General features: G+C 46.7%; 1 protein-coding gene across 1 annotated transcript in view; it reads right to left on the bottom strand.

Moving 5' to 3' along the window:
- LOC100389654 (3 beta-hydroxysteroid dehydrogenase/Delta 5-->4-isomerase type 1) overlaps positions 1–19,192 on the bottom strand; it is a 78,105-nt gene extending 58,913 nt beyond the window's left edge. The window contains exon 1 of the mRNA XM_078332874.1: positions 18,588–19,192. Coding sequence (XP_078189000.1) covers positions 18,588–18,729 — 142 coding nt within the window. The 5' untranslated portion in view covers positions 18,730–19,192. The remainder of the gene's footprint in view (positions 1–18,587) is intronic.
- Positions 19,193–22,011: the final 2,819 nt, after the last annotated feature.

The following is a 22,011-nucleotide window of genomic DNA, read 5'->3' as shown; positions in this document are numbered from 1 at the left end:
CCCCCTTTTACCCTGCAGATAAGCCCCTCTCTGTATTCTCATCCCCCTGCATCCACTCCTTGCTTGTCTGAACCCTCTGCCCTGGTGCCCCCTCCTTTCCCCAAGCCTTCAGCCCCAAACCCTGCTCCTTCTCCGTCTCCATCTCTTACTCATTCAAAAACCACCTGTGCTATTCTCTCTCTTTGGGAAGTGGCTGAGGCTGAAGGCATCGCTCACATTCATGTCTCTTTCTCCATGTCTGATTTGTCACACATCAAACAGCATCTGGGATCTTTCTCTAAAAATTCCTCTCATTATGGCGGGAAGTTCCTGCACATAATCCAATCAAAAAGAGTGCTCAGATTAATGAAAATGCATATTTAAGCTATGAGTATATTCAAAAGTCCTTCACATTTTCCTCTTCATATATCTTGTTTTCCTGGAAAAGGTTTTTCCTCAGTTAACAGAATTACTTTCCTATACCCTGTCTTGCCACTCATGGTGCATGGATGAAAAACCCTAAAACGACTTCTGGTGGCCTGAGACTCCTTGGGAAAACACAAAAGGTACCACAAATTGCCGTTTGGGAAAAAAAATTACTTTCCTTATGGAACTCCTGGAATTAAAGGGGAATAAGTTCCTCTGAAAACCTGTCTTTGTTTTCCAGTTATGCATGTTTGTTAGGCCCTGGAAACTGTTTTCCTCGCCCTGTTCTTAAACACCTCACCCAAAGGACAATAATCCAATCGGGAAATTAGCCAAAAAAAAAAAAAAAAAAATATTGTAACTACTCTGTCTACTTTCGGTTGTCTGTGTGGTTATGTATGTGTTATGTGTGTGACATCCATTTAAAAAGAGCTCTAATTAATTGACCTAAGAAAAATAAGCACTTAAATAAAATATTTTTAAGGGAAAAGTAAAAGCTGTGGGACCTTTCAGTTCACGTGATCGATCTTGAAAATTTACTGGCAGAGTAAAATTAAAAATGTCTTAAGAGTTGCCAGCATGCATTTTTGATCAGGCAATTTCATATTTATTTTTGCCAAATACTATAAGATGTCAAAATTTGGCATAGAGGTTACAAAACTGTAACTCAGCCCAAACAGAATAATCATTGCTTGTGTAATTTTTTAAGAAGTGAAACCTTAATACTGGTTTAATGAAGATGGTCACATCTTGAACTATTTAGTAAGATACTCTAACTTCTAATTTTGTGGCCTTAGGTAGTCTAGTCCACAGACATAAAAGAAGACCATTAAACCTGGCTATCTCAATGTAGTTTTGATTTGCATTTCTCTGATGACCAGTGATGATGAGCATTTTTTCATATGTTTGTTGGCCTCATGTATGTCTTCTTTTGTAAAGTGTCTGTTCATGTCCTTTGCCCACTTTTGAATGGACTTGTTTGTTTTTTCCTTGTAAATCTGTTTGAGTTCTTTGTAAATTCTGGATATCAGCCCTTTGTCAGATGGGTAAACTGCAAAAATTTTTTCCCATTGTGTTGGTTGCTGATTCACTCTAATGACTTTTGCCGTGCAGAAGCTGTGGAGTTTGATTAGGTCCCATTTGTCTATTTTGGCTTTTGCCGCCAATGCTTTTGGTGTTTTATGAAGTCCTTGCCTACTCCTATGGCCTGAATGGTTTTGCCTAGATTTCCTTCTAGGGTTTTTATGCTGTTGGGTCTTATGTTTAAGTCCTTAATCCATCTGGAGTTAATTTTAGTGTAAGGTGTCAGGAAGGGGTCCAGTTTCTGCTTTCTGCACATGGCTAGCCAGTTTTCCCAACACCATTTATTAAACAGGGAGTCCTTTCCCCCTTGCTTGTTTTTGTCAGGTTTATCAAAGATTGTATGGTTGTAGATATGTTGTGTTGGCTCCGATGCCTCTGTTCTGTTCCATTGGTCTATATCTCTGTTTTGGTAGCAGTACCATGCTGTTTTGATTACTGTAGACTTGTAGTATAGTTTGAAGTCTGGTAGTGTGATGCCTCCTACTGTGTTCTTTTTGCTTAGAATTGACTTGGCTATGCGGGCTCCCTTTTGGTTCCATATGAAGTTTAAGGTGGCTTTTTCCAGTTCTGTGAAGAAGGTCATTGGTGGCTTGATGGGGATAGCGTTGATTCTGTAAATTACTTTGGGCAGTATGGCCATTTTCACAATATTGATCCTTCCTAACCATGAACATGGAATGTTTCTCCATCTGTTTGTTTGTCCTCTCTTATTTCGTTGAGCAGTGGTTTGTAGTTCTCCTTGAAGAGGTCCCTTACATTCCTTGTGAGTTGTATTCCAAGGTATTTTATTCTCTTTGTAGCAATTGTGAATGGCAGTTCGTTCTTGATTTGGCTCTCTTTAAGTCTGTTATTGGTGTATAGGAATGCTTGTGATTTTTGCACATTGATTTTATATCCTGAGACTTTGCTGAAGTTGTTTATCAGTTTCAGGAGTTTTTGAGCTGAGACAATGGGGTCTTCTAGATATACTATCATGTCGTCTGCAAATAGAGACAATTTGACTTCCTCCTTTCCTATTTGAATACCCTTTATTTCTTTTTCTTGCCTGATTGCTCTGGCTAGAACATCCAGTACTATATTGAATAGGAGTGGTGAGAGAGGACATCCTTGTCTAGTGCCAGATTTCAAAGGGAATGCTTCCAGTTTTTGCCCATTCAGTATGATATTGGCTGTAGGTTTGTCATAAATAGCTTTTATTATTTTGAGATATGTTCCATCAATACCGAGTTTATTGAGGGTTTTTAGCCTAAAGGGCTGTTGAATTTTGTCAAAGGCCTTCTCTGCATCAATTGAGATAATCATGTGGTTTTGTCTTTGGTTCTGTTTATGTGGTGAATTACGTTTATAGACTTGCGTATGTTGAATAATTATTCTTGCTGCACTGTGTGCAAATAATTAAGTGAAGTACAATAAAGCACACCAGTCCTAGCATGATATTCTTTTAATACAAATGGGAAACTGAAGAGAGACAATTGTGTTTCAAAAAATATAGCACACCTGTTGTTAAATTATAGTGTTGCCTAACATTTTTCAATTCTTATTATTTTCTAGTGTTTAAATTAAATTCTAATTTTTCTGGCTATAAGTTTCCAAAGTAAGCTGTGCTTCTTAAAGTCCTAGAAATTGAAAACTCGATGTTTCGGCAGGTGTTGCCTCTAAGCTCCCGACTGTCACAAGAGGAAATAAAGAAATAGAAAATCTTAAGCTAAAAATTATAAAAAAAATAAGTAACTGAGGGGAATTACTTGTCTTGCACAGTCTCACCCCCACCTCACCAAGTACTCTCTGTCTCCCTGTCACAACCTCAAGTGTCCTGTAGATTGCAGTTTTCTGCTGCCAGACTCTGGTGTCAAGGTCATCTCACTAACCCAAAGCACATTCCAATGGGTTTCAATTTCCAGCGGTTCCTGTGAGATCCAGGCCACTGTTCTCAATGTTCTCTGCATCCAGCCAGCACCCTGCCTCATTCCAGCAGTCAGGAACACTCAGTTTGGAAGGAAGCCAATGAGGTGGGCAGAAAGGTGTCTCATATACCAAATTGCCCTGTTTCAGAAGATTGAAAAAGATGTCAGTGTACGTGCCGTGTTCAAGTTGGCATTCCCACACGTGTATTTGAAGGATGTCTGACCTTAGTAAAAAGGTTGACAGACTCCAGTTCCTGGAGACCAGGGCTTCATTGGAAGCAGTTCCATGCAGTCTTTTTATTCACTGAAGATACTCTGCTGAGATGCCTTTCTGGACCTACAATAACCGAAGTAGGGAGTGGTTCTGCCTGGGTGTTCTGGTACCATCTGTGTTTGGCTGGCCTACTCCAGGCCTCAAGGCTGTCTCATTAAGAGCAGAGTCGGCCGGGCGCGGTGGCTCAAGCCTGTAATCCCAGCACTTTGGGAGGCCGAGGCGGGTGGATCACAAGGTCGAGAGATCAAGACCATCCTGGTCAACATGGTGAAACCCTGTCTCTACTCAAAATACAAAAAATTAGCTGGGCATGGTGGCGGGTGCCCAGCTACTCCGGAGGCTGAGGCAGGAGAATTGCCTGAATCCAGGAGGCGGAGGTTGCGGTGAGCCGAGATCGCGCCATTGCACTCCAGCCTGGGTAACAAGAGTGAAACTCTGTCTCAAAAAAAAAAAAAAAAAAAAAAAGCAGAGTCGCTGAGAAGTTCACCCATCAGCTGAGGAGGCACGTGCCTGGCACAGCACTCAGTGCTAGGGAGACAGATATGAGAGAGGTACAGATGCTTCCACATTCAGCACTATTTCAAAAATGAAGTGAAGGCTGATTTTGTTTCCCTGCCTGCCCAACATGCTTGTAGTGAATCATTTTGCTAACTTTAAGTATGACTTGAGGGATTGGCACTAGAAGCTTCAGGGCATGAGAGGCAGACAGGTGGAACTTCATGTCAAGGATTTAGATACGTTATGCTAGAGCAAGATGGCGCATCAGCAAAGGCTCAGCGTGAAGCAGCTTCTCTGCCAAGGGCTTTGCAAGTGTAAGCCAGGGTCCCCACCACTGCTGCCAATCAAGCAATGTTTACTTCAGCTGCCTTTGCTGGGCAAGGGAAGAGAGAATGTGTGACCTTGGAAAAGCTAGCTCACTTTGTCAAGGGGCTGGAAAACGATCTGGCTACACATTTCTCTTGTCAAGCGTAGCATTAGCGAATGTGTGAAGCGAGTATCATCTCAAGGTTTCAGTGAAGTAGTTCTGCTGCTCTCTGGGTTGCAGTTGATAGATTTAGTACAAAGCAGAGACACACGACTCACAGCCTGAGAGTCACTGGACTGACACAGCCACTGTTCAGTGGGCTGCAGCCTAGACCAAGTGCTATAGGTCTTGTTGATCTTGGCCTCATCTGTGCAGTGGAAAGATGCAGGTATGAGGTGTGGGAAATCAAGCAATATGACAAACATGAAGGCTCTTGTAAGATTCAGGGGCTTGTGTGGATGTTAGGAGGCACGGTGGTTACTGGATGGTTGTGCCCAGTGCTGCAGAGAAGGGGCTGCTGGGGGGCGTCCTAAAGTCCTGTATCATAGCCCCTGGGAGCCTGGAAGGAGGAGAGGCAGTTGCTGTGCATGTGGACTGTGTCCTCTGGGGTTTCTAGCTCCTGGGGCAGGGTGATGAGGGAGTGAGAAGGCATGGCCTCCCTTTCCTCAGAGCAGGAAGAAAGAAGGAACCCATTCTGCTTTCCCTTGGAGCGTGCACTGTGTGGGGAGTGTGCAGGGCGGAGCTTTGGCATTAGCCGGCAGTGGTCTTGAGGAAGGCACTGACCTTTCTGGGTTTCTGTTTCCTCTTCAGTAAGCACTGTCTCTATTGGCTCTGCCCACTTTAATGTCTAGTAATTGTCTTAGAGTTTTAAAACCTACTTGGGAAACATCCATAGCTTAATGCAAAGACAAAGGTCTGTATTTAAGTCAGCTCTAAGTTCTGCTGTTCCGTGGTCATCAGATGTCAGGGAGGGGGGGAATCGGTTCCTACTTGGCCCCACCTCTCATCCTTCACAACCCTGTGAGAGGTACGATGCCTCTTTCCCAGTGAGGTGCCAGGTGCCACTGGAGCCAGGGAAGGGCTGGGAATCCACTTCCCCAGATGGCTTTGGCTTCATTGCAAACAAATAAGCACATGGAGATTGTGTTATCATGAAGCTTAGCTGCAGAAGTGTGCAGGTGCCAGAGGTTGCAAATCATCTCACAGTGTTACAGCCCCATGCCACTGGCCACATGCCTCAGAAATGAGCCGTAACCTTCAATTTTCAGGAATGGAAACAGACCCAGCATGGTGAAGAGTTTTGCTTAACTTTGATGGCAAAATTGAAATGAGAACCCAAGATTTGCACCCTACACTCCCATTTCCAGAAATATTCTGCTTCTAAAATGAAAGAATACTTGCTTCTTTCTGCCCTCCTCTCCCCGTTTCCTTTGTCCTCACCCCAGCTACTTTTATTCCTATACCATGAGCACCTGCCTGTCTCCATTCACACAGAACTCTCATCCCACAGGCTGATGCTGAGGCGGGGGATGGGCTGTTTCATCCAGGCAGATGACTTAGGCAGTTGGCTGGTGGCTAGACCTGCCTTCTACTGTCTTTTCAAATGTCTCATTCGAGCTTTGTTTTTTTTTTTTTTTGTTTGTGTGTTTTTTTAAACTATGTATGTTGGTAGGACAGCCTCCTTGCTCTGTGGCTTCACCTGCCTTCTCAGCTTAGGGTTAGCGAATACTAGGTCACCACTGCCGCTGAGATACAGCCTAAATCTGTCCTCCTTGGGAGGCGCTCACACCTGAACAGCTTCCAGATCATTTCCTAAGATCGCATTTATTCTGGTCCAGGGTCTCTTTCTTTTGAGAAACTTCCTTCCTTCCTTCCCCACCTCCCTCCCTCTATCCCTCCCTCTTTCCCTCCCTCCTTCTCTTTCTTTCTTCTTTCCTTTCCTCCCTCCCTCCCTCCCTTCCTTCCCCCTCCCTTCCTCTATCCCTCCTTCTATCCCTCCCTCTTTCCCTTTCTTTCTTCTTTCCTCCCTCTGTCCCTCCCTGCCTCCCTCCCTCCCTCTGTCCCATCAGGTTAATGGCACCCACACTGTACTGGAAGTGGTGTCTAGTGGATGGACCCTTCACGGATCCTTGGAAGGCTGGAGACCTCCTAGGAATGGCGCAGTGAGCATGAGGAGGAGTCAGCCGAGGAAAGGTTGCCAAGGGGATGGGACACGTTGCAGACAGAAGCCGTCATGGTGGAGTCTCGGCGTGGCTGGTTGTGAGCAGCTGGTGGTGGGAGCTGTGCAGAAGCTATAATTCCCCTGGCTGAGCTGTGCTTCTGCTCTGAAATCTGTGTGTCTTCTGCAGCCAGGACCCTTGCCACAAACTCTTCTCTTTTCTTTACCATAGGGATTCCAGCTTGTTTTAAAGTAGCAGAGTGGAGAGACCTGGGTTCTAGTTCTGTTCTGGTACTGATGGTTTCAGTGAGTACTGGAAAGTCACTTCGCTTCCCAGGCCTCAGTTTTCTCACTGGTAAATGGAAGAAGGAAAGAGGTCCACAGCTAACAGCTGGAGTAAATGTCTCTAACACCTTCTTTAAGTTTTAATTAAAAAAAAAAATTAGACCAGGCCTGGTGGCTCACACCTGTAATCCCAGCACTTTGGGACGTCGAGGTGGGTGGATCACCTAAGGTCAGAAGTTCGAAACCAGCCTGATCAACATGGTGAAACCCTGTCGCTACTAAAAAATACAAAAATTAGCTGGGTGTGGTGGCGCGTGCCTGTAATCCCAGCTACTCGGGAAGCTGAGGCAGGAGAATCACCTGAACCTGGGAGGTGGAGGTTGCAGTGAATCAAGATCACACCACTACACTCCAGCTTTGCAACAGAGCGAGACTCTGTCTTCCTCCAAAAAAAATTAAAGATGAGGTCTTGGCTGGCCTTGAACTCCTGGGCTCAAGTGATCCTCCCCGCTTAGCCTCCTGAGTAGCTGGGACTGCAGGCATGCCCCACCATGCCTAATGAAGCCTTTTTTAGCTCAAAATTCTAAACTCCACAAAAACATCAATCTGTCATTGAGGAGCAGGGAGCCTTTGTCATGTCCCCACGATTGAACTCCGGCCATAGCTGTTTTGCCTGCTGCTGAGAGAATTTCGCATAATGGGGACTGGCTGTATATTTTACAGAAATTGAATCAGTGGCAAATGAAATATGGGGTCCTGTGGCAGCCCTTTAAGCCACGCACAGGCCCTGCGTGACCGCACCAGCCGCATGCCCATGGAGCTGCCCTGCTCAGAGGTACCCCAGGGATCTGACAGATTCTACATGGTGCGCAAGAGTTAGTGCTGGGCTCATGAGCAGGATGTTCCTGCCTCAGTGGCCAGGATTCAGGCTAGGATGATGATAGTCCCCCAGCCCACCCCACACCCACCCCTCTGTCGCCAGCAGCTGTTTAGGAAGAAGAGCTGACTTCACTAGTGCTGGTTCTTCCATTTCTTGAGGAAAGATTGCACGTTCAATAGGGAGCTTCAGGTTTCCAGAACAGATTCCTGACATTTTTGGAGTCTGCAACTGACCTCAGTGCCCCCTGCCTTTGAGAAGAGAGTGGCCAAACCACTTCCTTCTGCTCGTCTGGCCTTTCCCCTCCGCTTCCTCATCACAACCTTCTTTAGTGACTCAGAACACCAACTCCATTCCCTGCTCTTTACTTTTGGGTGGGATCTCCGGCCATGACAATAAAGAACTTCACCCAAGTTTCCACCAGAGCTGCCTGATGTCTTAAGAGGCACATGCAGCCAGAGAGGTTGAGAGTTCTTCACCTGAGTCACCTAAGAGTGGGAGACTCCCTTCTGAATTCAGTTTTCAAAAGCAGATTTTCCTTTTCTTCTTGTAGTGTGAAAATGCTCTGGGCACTGCAGGATTTCAGGTTTGGGATCTAATTCCCAGTCCCTTTGTAACCTTGGCAGCTGAGCTTCGCCTTCACCAGCCTTCCCCTTTCCCTGCTCATGGCCTCTCACAGTCACATTCACTCTCCATATTACACAAATGAGTTCATTCTCAGCCCCAGACCCACCATGTGGCTTCTCTTTTTCCCGGTTTTCATCATGATAATCCAGCTTCTTCAGGTTCATCGACACCTTGAAAAGTCATCTGTGAATTCTTTCCTGCTTTGTCATTCAAAGTATTCTGCTCCCTGACTCCCCATTTCCCCCTCTCTCGATCACAGCAGTTGAGTTTGCCTGTGTTTTATCCATCCGTCCATCCATCCATCCATCCATGCCACCATCCATCCATCCATCCATCCATGCCACCATCCATCCATCCATCCATCCATCCATCAGCCCTTGTGTCTGTCTATTTTGCATCAGGCACTGAGAACAGAGAGATGACATGGTGAGCTACTGTCCTCAGGAGGTGGCAGTGTAGGGGTGGGGAACGTGAACTATAAATGAAATATTAATGGCAGTGCAACTAGATATGCACAAGGCGCTGAGGCTGTAAAATGAGCGGCTTCAGATGGTGAATAAGGAGCCGGGAAGGAGGTGCTGGCAGAGGAACTGGGCGCCTCTAAGCGGAAGGAACGCTGTGCCCCAGCCTGGGGGCATGTAGAAGCATGCTGCAGGCAGAAGTCCTTAGTTTTGGAAAGTCGCTGAGGCACAAAGTGGAAGCATCTGGGGACAGGGCAGGGATTGGTGAGAGTTGGTCTGGAGAGCCAGGCAGGGCCCAGGGCTTCAGAGGCCCTGTGTGTTCTGTGAAGGTCCCAGGCTCATCCTGACAGTCCTGGGGCTCCACCCAGCGGTTGGTTTGAAGGATGAGAGTGACGAGGTGAGAGGAGTTTGGCGGGACAACCCTGGTGACACTGCTGCAGATGGGCTTCATGGGGGACCCTCCAAGACAGGGAGGCCTGTGGCGGGTGAAGGAAGGAAGGAGGTCACCAGGGAGGAAGAGGACACATTCGAGAGGTGCTTTGGAGTAAAGTTGGCAGCTCCGAATGATGGTGGGAGGAGTGTGGGGCTGCCATCCGGGTTTCTGGCTTGAGACAGTGGGTGCTTGGGAGTTCCGTGCCCACACCCAGTCCTGTCTAAACTAGAGGCCATTCTGCCTCAGGCCTGCCTCAGTTGTCCCTGTATTCCATTTTGTTACCAACACAGAAATCAGGCCTTCATTTCTTACCTAGATTCTTGAAGTATCCTCCTCATCTCTCTCAGTCCATCTGACAAAATCCAGCCAATGTGATCTTCCAGGGACGGCTGAACAATTCCCATTGCATAGTGAATGACGTCCCAGCTTTTAGCACCACCATCAATATTCATTGCTAGAGGAGACGTTCTTCACCCTTAGAGTCCAATTTTTGAGAGAAGATGAGGTATTTGATATGAGAAGCAAATGATTGTCAAGTGGTTTTTAAGGGGGGGCGGGCACAGACTTGCATCCTGAGGGCAAAGAAGGGAGCAGGCAGGGTGCTTCCAGAAGTGACCGTGGGTGATCATGGTCTGTGTCCATCATTTCTTCAGGTCTATCTTCCATCTCTCCCCTGGCCTACTGTTCTCTGGTCTGGTCCCATTGTTGACCGTTTTCTCATCTGGGTCTTTGCCTCTGCCTGGAACACTTTCACTCGCATTCCTGTGTGTTGAAATCCTACCCATCATTTGATATCCAGCCCAAATCCAAGGACCCCATGGATCCCCTATGGGAATGGATCCTCCGGAAGCACTGTCCTCTCTTATGGCACTCTGCACACCTACTGCGCGCAGCGCCTGACGTGTCTCGTATTTCATCTCCCCCATTGAACCACTAGACTGGGAGCAGACGTGGAAAACCGGAGACCTTAAGCCTGGGGCAGCCTGTGAATGTGTTTTGTTAGTTTGCATATTTTCCCCCAGCAAATTTAATTTACTGTAAACAAATCATAACCTGTGTAAAAATACAGAAAATTTGAGACTATGATATCGTAACGTATATCTGGGACTTATCAAGAATGAACCGATTTGCTGCCGACATCTCACTGCCCACGTCTCAAGAAATAAAATCCTGCATATACAGTGTGAAGGCTAGCCCACGCTTCCCTCTTGGAGCTGGTCTTCACACTGCTTTTCCAGATTTAGAGTTAGTCATTAGTCTTTAGAAAGCAAAGATTTCACGTAAGAATTGGCCTCCTACCACTTTGCTGCCGGTTCTCCGCACTGTTAGAGGCTCCACACCCTACCCAGAAGCTTGGAGCCTGCCTGTGGGGCCTGTGGCTGAGTCTGGCACGCGAGCCCCCTCGTCTTCCCTCTGTACACGCTTCCCAGCGCGTGGCGGGGGGCTGCTTATACCCCTCGTCCTCCTCCATATCACTGTCTGGCTGTGCCCCCTCCCTGGACCCAAGAATCCAAAGCTTCGTTCAAGCCCCGCGGGCTCCTGTGGCTTTTCCCAGTGACTTTCGCTCAGCTCCATTCTCGGTGCTCATATGCACCTAGCCCTTAAGCCGGAGGCTCAGCACTCGTCGTGCTTCCGTTCATTCTTTTTCCAGGTACTTCAGAGCCACCCAGGTGGAGAAAAGGGACCCCCCCAAAACCCTCGCTGGGTCAGGGTTCCTTGTTCTTCTCTCCGAGGCTTTGCTGCCCCCGTGTGGTGCCCCGCGTGAGATGCAGCGGGGTTTGGTGCAGAAGCTCTGCCTGCCTGGCACCCGCAGGTGTAAGAAGGGATGGCACATTTGTTGGTGACAACACAATGAGGCCTCCATGCTTGTTCAGTTGCAAATGCTGGCTATCCAATAACCACGTCTCTTTCTTCGGTCACTCCTCGCTTCCTGATGGAGATGTGGCCTTTCTCTTTCCTTCCCTGTGAAAATTGCCCTTGTGGTTCACAGGTGTGGCTGAAAAACAAGGAGGAAGGGCTCTTGTCCCAGATTCCACCAGCCTCCTTTCCCTCCCATGCTATTTGGCATTAACACATGGATGGTGTAAATACCTTTCAAGAGCTGGACAGATGCCGGCGCTTGCATTTTGTGTAGCGGCCGGGGAAGGATGGTGTTTCATTTTTCACCTTAACCCTGCTCCCTGGGGTCACTTCACCCTGATGCTGGTGCTGGCCATCTGTCCCTTGGGGTTTTGAAGGTGATGGAAACCTGTTCATCGGGGCCAGAGTGCTTTTCTCTTTTCCTGTCAGGATGAACACTGAAACTGTATCCTTTGTGGTAATCAATTTCAACTGATAAATGATCTGTAAATTTCCCTTGTAGGAAAGAAGTCATCTTGATGTTGAGTGCGACTCTCATCATTGCTGCCACACCCTGGCGAAGAGGAAGACAGCTTTGCCTCTGCACACTCCGACCCCACAGCAACCTGAGAGTGAGGACAGTTCAGCTCTGTTCCTGATGCCCCTGAGAGTGGATGTTTTTTTAAACTGTTGCTTCTTTGGTTGGTTAATGTCATTGAAGTCCCCAGACTTGTCCTCATTTGCTTCTACTTCTTGGGGACATTGGGTAGAATGAGAAGGACGGTGATTAAAAGGGAGATGGAGGGAAGGAAAGAAGTTAGAGATGGAAGAATAAAGGCATAAAGGATGTGATTCAAAGGAGAGAAGCATAAAGAAAGAAGAGGCAGTTCGATCTGGGGATGTGGGATAGGACCCGTCTACTTTTTGAGCTAAATAGGAGGTATATTTTGAAGAAGTTGACACCCGTTGCCTTTACTTGCCCAGGAACCCACGGTGTGGCTTCATTGGGTGATTTGAAAGGGTGGAATGCAAGATTATGAATGACCCAGATGACCATCGCACATGTAGCCAGGCGTGCTCCAGAAACTTCCAAGGAAACTGGCACTGAAGCTGGTGGAGGCTGGATGCATTTTTTGTTTGCTCTTCCTGCTCAGGGCCATTTTGAAAGGCGGTAACATATGTCACATATAGCTCATGCTGTACATGCCTGAAACAAGGTAGAGTTTATTGAGCCTTCAACCACCCTTCCTGACCCTCCACCTATTCTCCCCAGCCCCAAACCCTGTTTTCATGCTTCTCCCCTAAGTTAAAGATGGTGATACCCAGAAATAAAAGCCAAAGAATGTATTAAGGGAAAGTATGTATTAAGAGAAACCACACCTGCCTCCAGGTTAAGCATTAAAGCATTTATTGCTCTTTTTATTGAACTGTGTGAAGAAATGGGAGATTTAAAAGAAAAGAAATCCTTTCTCATTTAAGAGGAGAAATGAAGCTATACTAATCAAAAGAGACCCTCAAGTAAAAAGAGACCCCAAATTGATCAGAATCAGCCACCGAGATTTGGAAACAGCAAATCACATTGTGTGTCCTCCGGTGTATGGTTAGGACAGAAAGCTTCTGGTTGGGTCAGTGACTGCGCAGGTTTTGATGACACGAGGAAGACAATTTGGCCATTGTGTGAAAGGAGCAGCAGGACCTGGGCGTGTGCTCCTGTCACCTTCTGTGTGAAGCCAGGAGGATGGAGCTTGATAACATCCTCCCATGTGGGCATCTCCGTCATCCTTACATCACTGAGTCTTGGGCTTCAGCGTCTCCTTGTGCCGGTCCACAAGGGAACCAACCCACTCCACGGTTTTCTGCCTGGCTTCCTCCCAGCTGTAGAGCGGCTTATATGCCAGATCTCGCTGAGCCTTCTTGTAAGAGAAGGTGAACGTGCTATTTGACAGCGTCACTGTGTGACGGTTGAAGGGGGGTCCATAGGTGTAAATTGGGCTGAGCAGGAAGCTCACTACTTCCAGCAGGAAGGCAACCCAGTACCTCAGGAATAAAGGAAGGCTCCAACTGGAATCAAGGCAGCCTCACGTTTTCAAAAGTTAATCTAATGAGGGAAAAAATTTGCAGTTAGCTTATCTTCAAGGGGGAATTGACCAAGATTGTGAGGTATTTTCCAAGCCTGGGAGTGATGATGGTTTTAGGAAACAGATGCCTCTGGCACTTCCCCTGTCACTCCATGTCCCCTGTTGTGGGGAGCTGCGGAGAGCAGGAATTCAAATGAAAAAACCGGTTACTCTTAGCATCCTCCTTGCACTAAAGGGATACTTAGAGGGTATGGGCAGGTAGAAACCAGAAAGGGGTTTTGTTTGTTTGTTTGTTTGTTTTTGTTTTCTTGAGATAGTGCTGGAGACCTAAAAGCAATTAGTTGCTTTAGAAAAGGAGTTTGAGTAGCCTGAATACAGAGGGCCAGGCTGGGGTTGGGGTGCTGCTGTGCTGAAGAGACTGAGCTCTGGGAATCAGAGGATGAGACTGCATGAGAAGATTCCTTAATGAAATGTGTCTGAATTTAAGGTTGTCGGAAAGCCACAATTCGGGAAGACCACCAAGCATTTAAGGGACGAGGGTGCAGTGAGGTTCACTTTGGGTGCCTGGCTGGAAACGGCTCTGTAATGCAGGCCCTGTGGTGAGCTGGAGAGATCCTATTCTGTGTCCTGGGAAACTCTTACTGTTCAGAAAATACTGTGGGAAGGCGTGTGCTGGGTGACTCTGTCCTGACAGACCTCTGTGAACCAGCTGTGCCAGCTCTCCCGGGAGGACTTCATCTTTCAGATGGGCAGGAGGGCTCTGAATGTTCTCATCAGCCTGCACAGCAGGTTCAAAATGATGACTGTAGCGGCACCTGGAAGGTCTGATTCTGGCCCAGGGAGCCGAGGGGTGGCTGGATATCAAGTGTCTGAAGTCAGATATTATTGACTTTTGATTGGAGCTGCAGTAGAAAGAGCTTCCACAGCCTTTGGAGTCACACAGGGGTGAGTTTAAAGTCTGACTCTCTTACTTCCTTACCTGTGGGGCCTTGGACAAGTTACTTGTCATTGCTCAGCCCTAGTTTTCTCATCTAAAAAACTGAAAATAGCGGCTTTGAGCTCTCCCAGTTGGTAGTAATCAGCAAAGGCACTTGGCTCAGAGCTCAGCAGGTGTCAGCGGAGGGAATTCTCTTCCCTTCCTTGTCCTTCTTTCTGATCCTTAATTCTCACGCCTTCCCACAGTATTTTATCCCCTTCCCAGGCTACGGTACCTTTCACGTTGACGTTCATGATGGATTCTCTGTGAATGGCACCCAAGACATCAATGATAGAGGCCGTGTGGATGACAACCGTGACGTCCTGGCAGGCTCTCTTCAGGAATGGCTCATCCAGAATGTCTCCCTCCAGCATCGTCAGCTTGGTCTTGCTCTGGAGCTCTGTGTGAACACCGGTCAGGTCAATGGAAGGATTTCCAGATCTGGCTGGGAAGTTTTCTGACAAACGTGACGTCATGTAGGTATTCAAGGATGGTTAGAGTGGGGTGTTAGAATGAAAGGTGTACTGGCGGGTGCAGTGGCTCATGCCTGTAATCCCAGAATTTTGGGAGGCCGAGGTGGGTGGATCATGAGGTCAAGAGATCGAGACCATCATGGTCAACATGGTGAAACCCCATCTCTACTCAAAATACAAAAAATTAGCTGGGCATGGTGGTGCGTGCCTGTAATCCCAGCTACTCAGGAGGCTGAGGCAGGAGAATTGCCTGAACCCGGGAGGCGGAGGTTGCGGTGAGCCGAGATCGTGCCATTGCACTCCAGCCTGGGTAACAAGAGCAAAACTCCGTCTCAAAAAAAAAAAAGAATAGAGGGTGTATATTCCATGGAGGGAACAAGCAAACAAAGGCACAGGAATCAGCATGTGTAGCGATTTACCAGGAAAGAGGCAACATCTGTTTCTACCTTATTTCAGAAAAGTAATTTAAGCAATGAGCTGGCAGGTGTGCCTGGAATATAAGCAGTGCTAGAGTCACGAGAGATTCACCAGATTTCCTAAGGCGAGTAGGGTGGCTGTGGGGAGTTGGGTATAAAAGGAAAAAAATTGAATTTAATTTTGTAAGCAATGAGGAATCATGTATGGAATCATGAATCTGGGTCTCCAGGGTCATGTCAAAGAAAAACGCTTATTGATATTTGGAATAAAAAGAGAAACAGGCTGGGAGTGGTGGCTCATGCCTTTCTTTTTGTACTGAAAATATAAGTAATTTTTGAAACTTTGGGAGGCCAAGGTGGGTGGATAGTTTGAGACCAGCCTGGACAACCTGGTAAAACCCCATCTCCACTAAAAATACAAAAACTAGCCAGCGTGGTGGCGTGTGCCTATAGTCTTTGCTACTCCAGAGGCTGAGGCAGAAGGATGGATGGAGGATGGATGAAGGATGGATGGAGGATGGATGGAGCCCAAGAGGTGAAGGTGGCAGTGAGCTTCCCAGCCTGGGAGGCAGAGCAAGACACTTCCTCAAAAAATAAAAAAAAGAGAGAGAGAGAGAGAAACAGAAGCAGAATTGTGGTATAGGAAGCTAATCTTGGCATGAGGATATAAAATGGACAGGTACAGGGGATATGAGAAAGCAAGGTGATCAAGAGATTAATCAGAATGTCGGTGCCAAAGTTTAGATGAGGACTGGAGCCAGGTCCAGCCACGGAAGCGGAGCGGGGAGGGATACACCAGCTTGGGTTTCAGACTCTATCTTTAAGGTCCTGGTACCTAATGGATCTGGTCTGAGAGGAAAAGAAGACAAAATCACCCCTACAGTTTCCTGTTTGGACAACTGGGAGGAGAGTGGGGCCCTTACTTAGGAATTGCGGATGGGCTTCAATCATGAATTTCATTGAAAAACTTGTCAGATATCATCAAAAGCAGACAGCAATGCTGAAAATGAGTCAGCCACCAGTGAACCAACATCCAGCTGTCTAGCATCTAGCCAAGGGCAGAGGGTACAGCGCCGATACCTTCAGGCTCCTCTGAAACCCACAGAAACTGAGGCTGCCAGTAAAGCGGTCACCTGGAGTTAGCCCACGCCGTGAACACCGTGCCACATGGAGCCCAGATAAATACTCTGCACTCATTCATGCTTTATAATCTGCATGCGGCTCACAGCTGGCTTATTTCCTTTCACAGCCATCTCGGGAGGTAGACATTCTGAGTCCCACTGTATCGATGAGGGAACTGAGGCTCAGAGACTTGAAGGACAGATCCAAGGTCAGGCTTCTCGTGAAGGCTCAAACCTGCTCGCCCACTGCAAGCTTTGTAGTCTGTGCCCCAGGTGCAGGACTAGCTATTTAGAATCAACTTTTCTGAGAAAGATTAAGAATAAGCCAGTGTTACTGAAATTGGCAGCAAAGGACAAAGAACTGTAAGAGTGAAAAAATCAAGACTGGAGAAATCCCTTCCTGGGGTACAGGCAGGACCATTTGCTCTCCTGATGCCTCTGCCACGTTTTACCTACTCCCAGCCCCTTCCCATAGTCAGGCAACTCCAAGAAGGGACTGCAGTGAGAGGAGTTAAGGAAGAGGCTGCTGGGGAGGAGGTGGTAACAGCCGGAGAGTGAATTTTTCTCTGGTTGTATTTCCACCTCTGCCCTTCCTGCTCCCTTCTTCTGCTTCTCCTTTGCTGCCAACTTCAGACAGACTGGCTGAAAGGAATGGCAATTTCAAAGCGGAGTAAGTCAAAACAAGTAGAAGATGACTCTTCCCCCGTGAGTTCCCAGGGATCTAGAGCGACCAGGAAAGGGGACTTTCTTGATGGAGCCACAGCTCCCTCCTTCCCAAAGCTGCTAGACTGACTACTCACTACTTGAGGGCACAGATGTCGTGCTAGACTGCGTATGTTCAAATCCAGCTTGAGCACATTTTAAGTGGAACGTTGAACAAGTTAATCGACCTCTCTCTGTCTCCTCAACTGTAAGAAAGGATAATAAAAAACCAATCTCGCAGGGTTGTTTTGAGGATCAAATTAGTGGACGCATGCAAAATTGTTAGTGCTTCACACAGAAAGAACACTGCCAAGATTCCCTGTTTTTATCTTCATACAGGCCCTTTTCCATTCGTTATACTTTGTGAATTTTCACCGTGGGAGAACTGTTCCCGTAGGCTGAGCATTTCTTTTTTCTGGTATCAGGCGTCAGAGTATAAATACTGTTGAGAGATAAAGATTGCAAGCATTTAATATTGGTGGCATGTTAATATTTGTTTATCAAAGACACCATTAAAACAGAAGGTGGGGGAAATCAGACATTTCAAGAAGTTAGAGAAGAGTGAATGGGGAGTACATTGTTGGGTGTGGTCCCTGAATGTTGTCAAGGGGGACTTCTCTGTGGGCAGGTCAGGACCCTTTGGGCAGCCAGAGCCCCCATGTAGACACACAGTCTCCCCAATTTCCTGGGTTGGGGAGGTGGACAGGGTATCAGTTTGGGGCACCCAGGGAGGTAAAGGGAGAGACTGAAGACCCACTTTGCCAAGCGTCAGCCCCGGGGCCAAGCGATGCAGCCTCTGGAAGAAGCTCTGGTCTGAGCTCTGCTGCGTGTTAATCAGACGGCCTGGGCAAGTCGCTTTCCGTTTCTAGACCTTGATGTATTCATTGTCCAGTTGGATGTGACCCATTTTCTTCCTTCTTCATGGAGTTATTGCCGTCAATTTCTTTGGAGTATTGAGTGGTGGTTAAAAGAAAGCCATATATGAGAACCCTAAAGGAGGCGTGTCCAGCCTCACGCTGCCTCTTACTGTCTCTGCTCTGTGCTGTGCACTTGTACACGTGCCCTCCCTCTCACTGATGCTCTCTCTCTCATCCTCTTCCTCTTTCTCATTCATTCTCTTTCTCATTCTCTCTCTTCATTTTCTCTCTCTCTAATACCCACACACACAAACCACACACACAGTGACGTGCTCATTTTTACCTTTGCTTCCTTTTATTTTGTCTTCATTAAAAATGCGAAGGAGGCTTCCAAACAAAAGAAAGCCTGAGGCAGTCTAGAGAGACAGGACCCACTGGTGAGGGCTCCAGGGCAAGGGTGTCCTTTGCGAGTGTTGCAAAGCAATTGCCAAGGCAAAAAGCTTCAGAATGTAAAAGACTTACAGACAAGAAAGAGAACTGAGGTGGGATTTTCTAGATGAGAAGAAAAAGGAACCTGGAGGCTGAGGTGGCTGCCTCGCAAGTTCCGGGCAGGGCCAGAATCCAGTCTCTGGACACCCCGTCCAGTATCCTTCACACTGTCCCATTTTATACGATTTCCTTTCTGATGACTTTGGATGTGGAATTGGCTTTCACTTGGCTACGACTTTCCATAACTTGTTAGACAAAGTCCACGTCCCCACACCCAGGCAGAGTTGAAGATGGACCACACACCCATGAGCCAAGTTTACTTACTGGAAAATTCCTCCCTCGACTCCGGTCTGAAGGTCTTGTCCAAGGCCCTGATCTCCTTCAGCTCCTTCTCCTCCACCAACAGGCGGACGATCCTCCGACCCAGAAACCCTCCTGCTCCTGTCACAAGGCAGCTCCAGCCCATCGTGGAAAATCCAAGGTAGCAGGAAACACTTGCGTGGAAACAGAAGACGCGGCCTTCGGGGCCGGAATCTCCAACAAGCGGGAAGAGGCCCAGCGGCTGCTACCGTCTGGTTTCCGCGCTGGACCCCTCCCAGGACTCGTGACGCCAAGGCCGCTGCCAGTGGCCACGAAGAGTCGGGGTTGAGCCCCAGCTGAGCCGAGGGCTCGCACACCCCTGCCCTCCCGGGCCCGCGCCTCCTACGGAAACGAGTGGGGGCCTGGCTCCAAGTAGAGCGCAGTGTATGTGTCCACCTCGCCTTTTTCCCTGGCAAACCGTGACTCGGACCGGACATTTTCCACCAAGGGCAAAGCTGTAAAGGTTACCGTGAGGAAAGACAAAGATACCGGGGAGAGGAAAGGGGCTGCATTCATTTTATTTTTGGGTAAAGACTCGGCACAAAACTGTACCAGGGCAATAAACAGCAGACGGTTATTTGGTAGAGTGATTTGTGGGTCGGAGGGTCGTCCGCCTGTTGGTGGAGGAGAAGGAGCTGAAGGAGATCAGGGCCTTGGACAAGACCTTCAGACCGGAGTCGAGGGAGGAATTTTCCAGTAAGTAAACTTGGGTCATGGGTGTGTGGTCCATCTTAAACTCTGCCTGGGTGTGGGGACGTGGACTTTGTCTAACAAGTTATGGAAAGTCGTAGCCAAGTGAAAGCCAATTCCACATCCAAAGTCATCAGAAAGGAAATCGTATAAAATGGGACAGTGTGAAGGATACTGGACGGGGTGTCCAGAGACTGGATTCCGGCCCTGCCTGGAACTTGAGAGGCAGCCACCTCAGCCTCCAGGTCCCCTTTATCTTCTCATCTAGAAAACCCCACCTCAGCTCTCTATCGTGTTAATACTATTGTCATCTTAAGAAAAAAGATATTTTAAAAATTTATTTGAAAAGTTCATCATAAGGGCTTTTCTCATATCTGATTTGTTTACATGAGGACTTCTGATATTTAATCCTTAAAAACTTCCTGAAGACCGAAAAGTTGAATGATTTATTGTTACTTATGTTAATAAACTTTTCAAGAGAATTTTGTCAAAAAAAAAAAAAAAAAAAAGAAAGAGAAAGAAGAAAAAGAAAGAAAGAAAGAGAGAGAAAGAAAGAAACAGAAGATGCCAGGGAGATCTTATTCTAGGGTGACGCTGAAGAGGGCTAAAAAAGAAGGTCAGCTGTTTCTACACTCACACAAATGCCTTTTTTCTTCCACCCAATTTTTTTGCAAAAATTCCACATCCCCACCACTGCTAGAAGTAGCTGAAAGAAAATAAAAAATCTCTAACCATTAGTTAGATTATTAATAGCTGGACAGAGTAGTCAGGGTGCTGGTCGCCTCATCCCCTGAGGCAAGACTGGAGCTTTGTGTACTGTGGTTTCCGGCTCAGCCAGTGTCACCATGAACTCCCGCCACAAACTCATTGCTCTCTGCTTCTCCAGGATCCCTTTTCTCAGAAGAATAGTGGCCTTTAGGTTTTATCTCTAATTCTTCCCAGAAACAGGAAGAGAAATTCAACCTTAAGGCTGCAATGTGATAAAGAGTCTTGGGTTTAGACTTAGCAGGACACCGGTCAGTTGATATCGGCTCTCTGGGGTCCAAACCTGTGAACTTAAATAGACTGGGAGAAATCTTCAAGTGAAATGTGAATTTTGTCCTGTATGGAGGGAAACCCACGTAAGCCCGTCATCTCCTCTCTCAGAATGTCATTTGAAAGGTCACTGCTGTCTCACAAAGTTTAGAAATTTGCAATGGTGACAGCTCCAATCAGTGAGATTTATGAGGGATGACTTCTTTCCTACCCAATATATCCAAAACCTCAATTGCAATTTTCCCTTGGAGAACTTTGGATTCCTAGAAGAAGCGTGTCATTGAAGGGAAGCTATCTGGTGATAACCGCGTAAAGATGTGACCTGTACCGCAAGGGTGGGGATTTGCAGTTGTTTGCACCAATGACTCGTATCACAGATGTTTGAATTTATCCCATAGTTGTGAGTGCAAAACCATTCTGAACAGATTCCTGAACTGAATATGCTGTGAATGCTTCTGTGACGTTTGCCTGACAATTTTCCTAATATCACTACCATAAGCTCCCCAAAACACACTCCTCTTTAAAAAAGATCAAGATGTAATTTACATGTATTACAATGCCCAGATCTTAACCGTTCAGTGTCAATGAACCTTGACGGTTATATATGCCCATTTACATTCCATCCAAAAGAAGATCTAGACCATTTCCTTCACTCCGTTTCCTGTTAATTCCCTGCCCTTCCCCCAACCTACCTCATAGGCAACTACTTTCTGATTTTTATTCCCTCAGAATTCCCGTTTTCTATTTCAATTTCCTGCATTTCCCAATTTATTCCTCTAAGATGTCTGTGTTCTAGATATATGTTTACATATAAAATCACTCTAAAATTTAGTTTTGCGCATGGTGTACAGAAAACATAACTATTTATTTTCTCTATTGTGTGTTCGTTTTTATATTTTATGATTTTCATTATTTTCATGATTGGATTACATTTATTAACTTTGGATTTTTTTATCAGGGTTCTTACAATAAAAGCATAGATAATTGCCTTTCGTCCTTTGCTCATTTCCGCTATAGGCATTTAAGGTTGTAATTTCTCTCTAAGCACTATGGTAGCTGTATCCAACATTTTGATGCACTGGGTTATCCTCATTCACTTAATGATGTTTTGAATTTTTTCTTGTGAGTTTGGCTATGACCAAAGTATTATTTAGCGTATGTTGCTTGTTTTCTAGGATTGGGATTTTCTAGATCTCTTATCGCTATGAATTTCCAATTAAATACTATTGTGGCCAGAGCAGGTACTCCGTATGATTTTGATTTTGGATATATACTGAGACTTGTTATATGGTGCAGCGTATGGTCTATGTTGGTGAAAATGCCGTAAACACTTGAAAAGAATGCTTTCTGCAGTTGTTGGAAGTAACACTCTACAGATGATTTGGTTTGAAACCCCACGGTGGGTCTTGCCCTCCTCCCGTGTTGCAGACATTCAACTACTACTTGGGACCTGACTAGCAACACTTCAAACCCACTTGCCTAGAAGAGGTTGGCCCTGTGCTTCAAGATGTAGCAGCTTGTTCTCTGAAGCTCTCAGAACTAGCTACAAGTGCTGGGTCTTGCTGAGACCACGCAGGTGCATCACATGCCTTTGCCTGCTGTAGCAGATGCTGGAGTGCACGTTAGATATTCCCCATCTCCTTCAGGACAGGGTAACTCATTC

The sequence above is a fragment of the Callithrix jacchus genome, chromosome 7, assembly GCF_049354715.1.
Source record: "Callithrix jacchus isolate 240 chromosome 7, calJac240_pri, whole genome shotgun sequence".
Classification (NCBI taxonomy): Eukaryota; Metazoa; Chordata; class Mammalia; order Primates; family Cebidae; genus Callithrix; species Callithrix jacchus.
The sequence above is the reverse complement of the archived record's forward strand: the minus strand, read 5'-3'. Positions and strand labels throughout refer to the sequence as shown.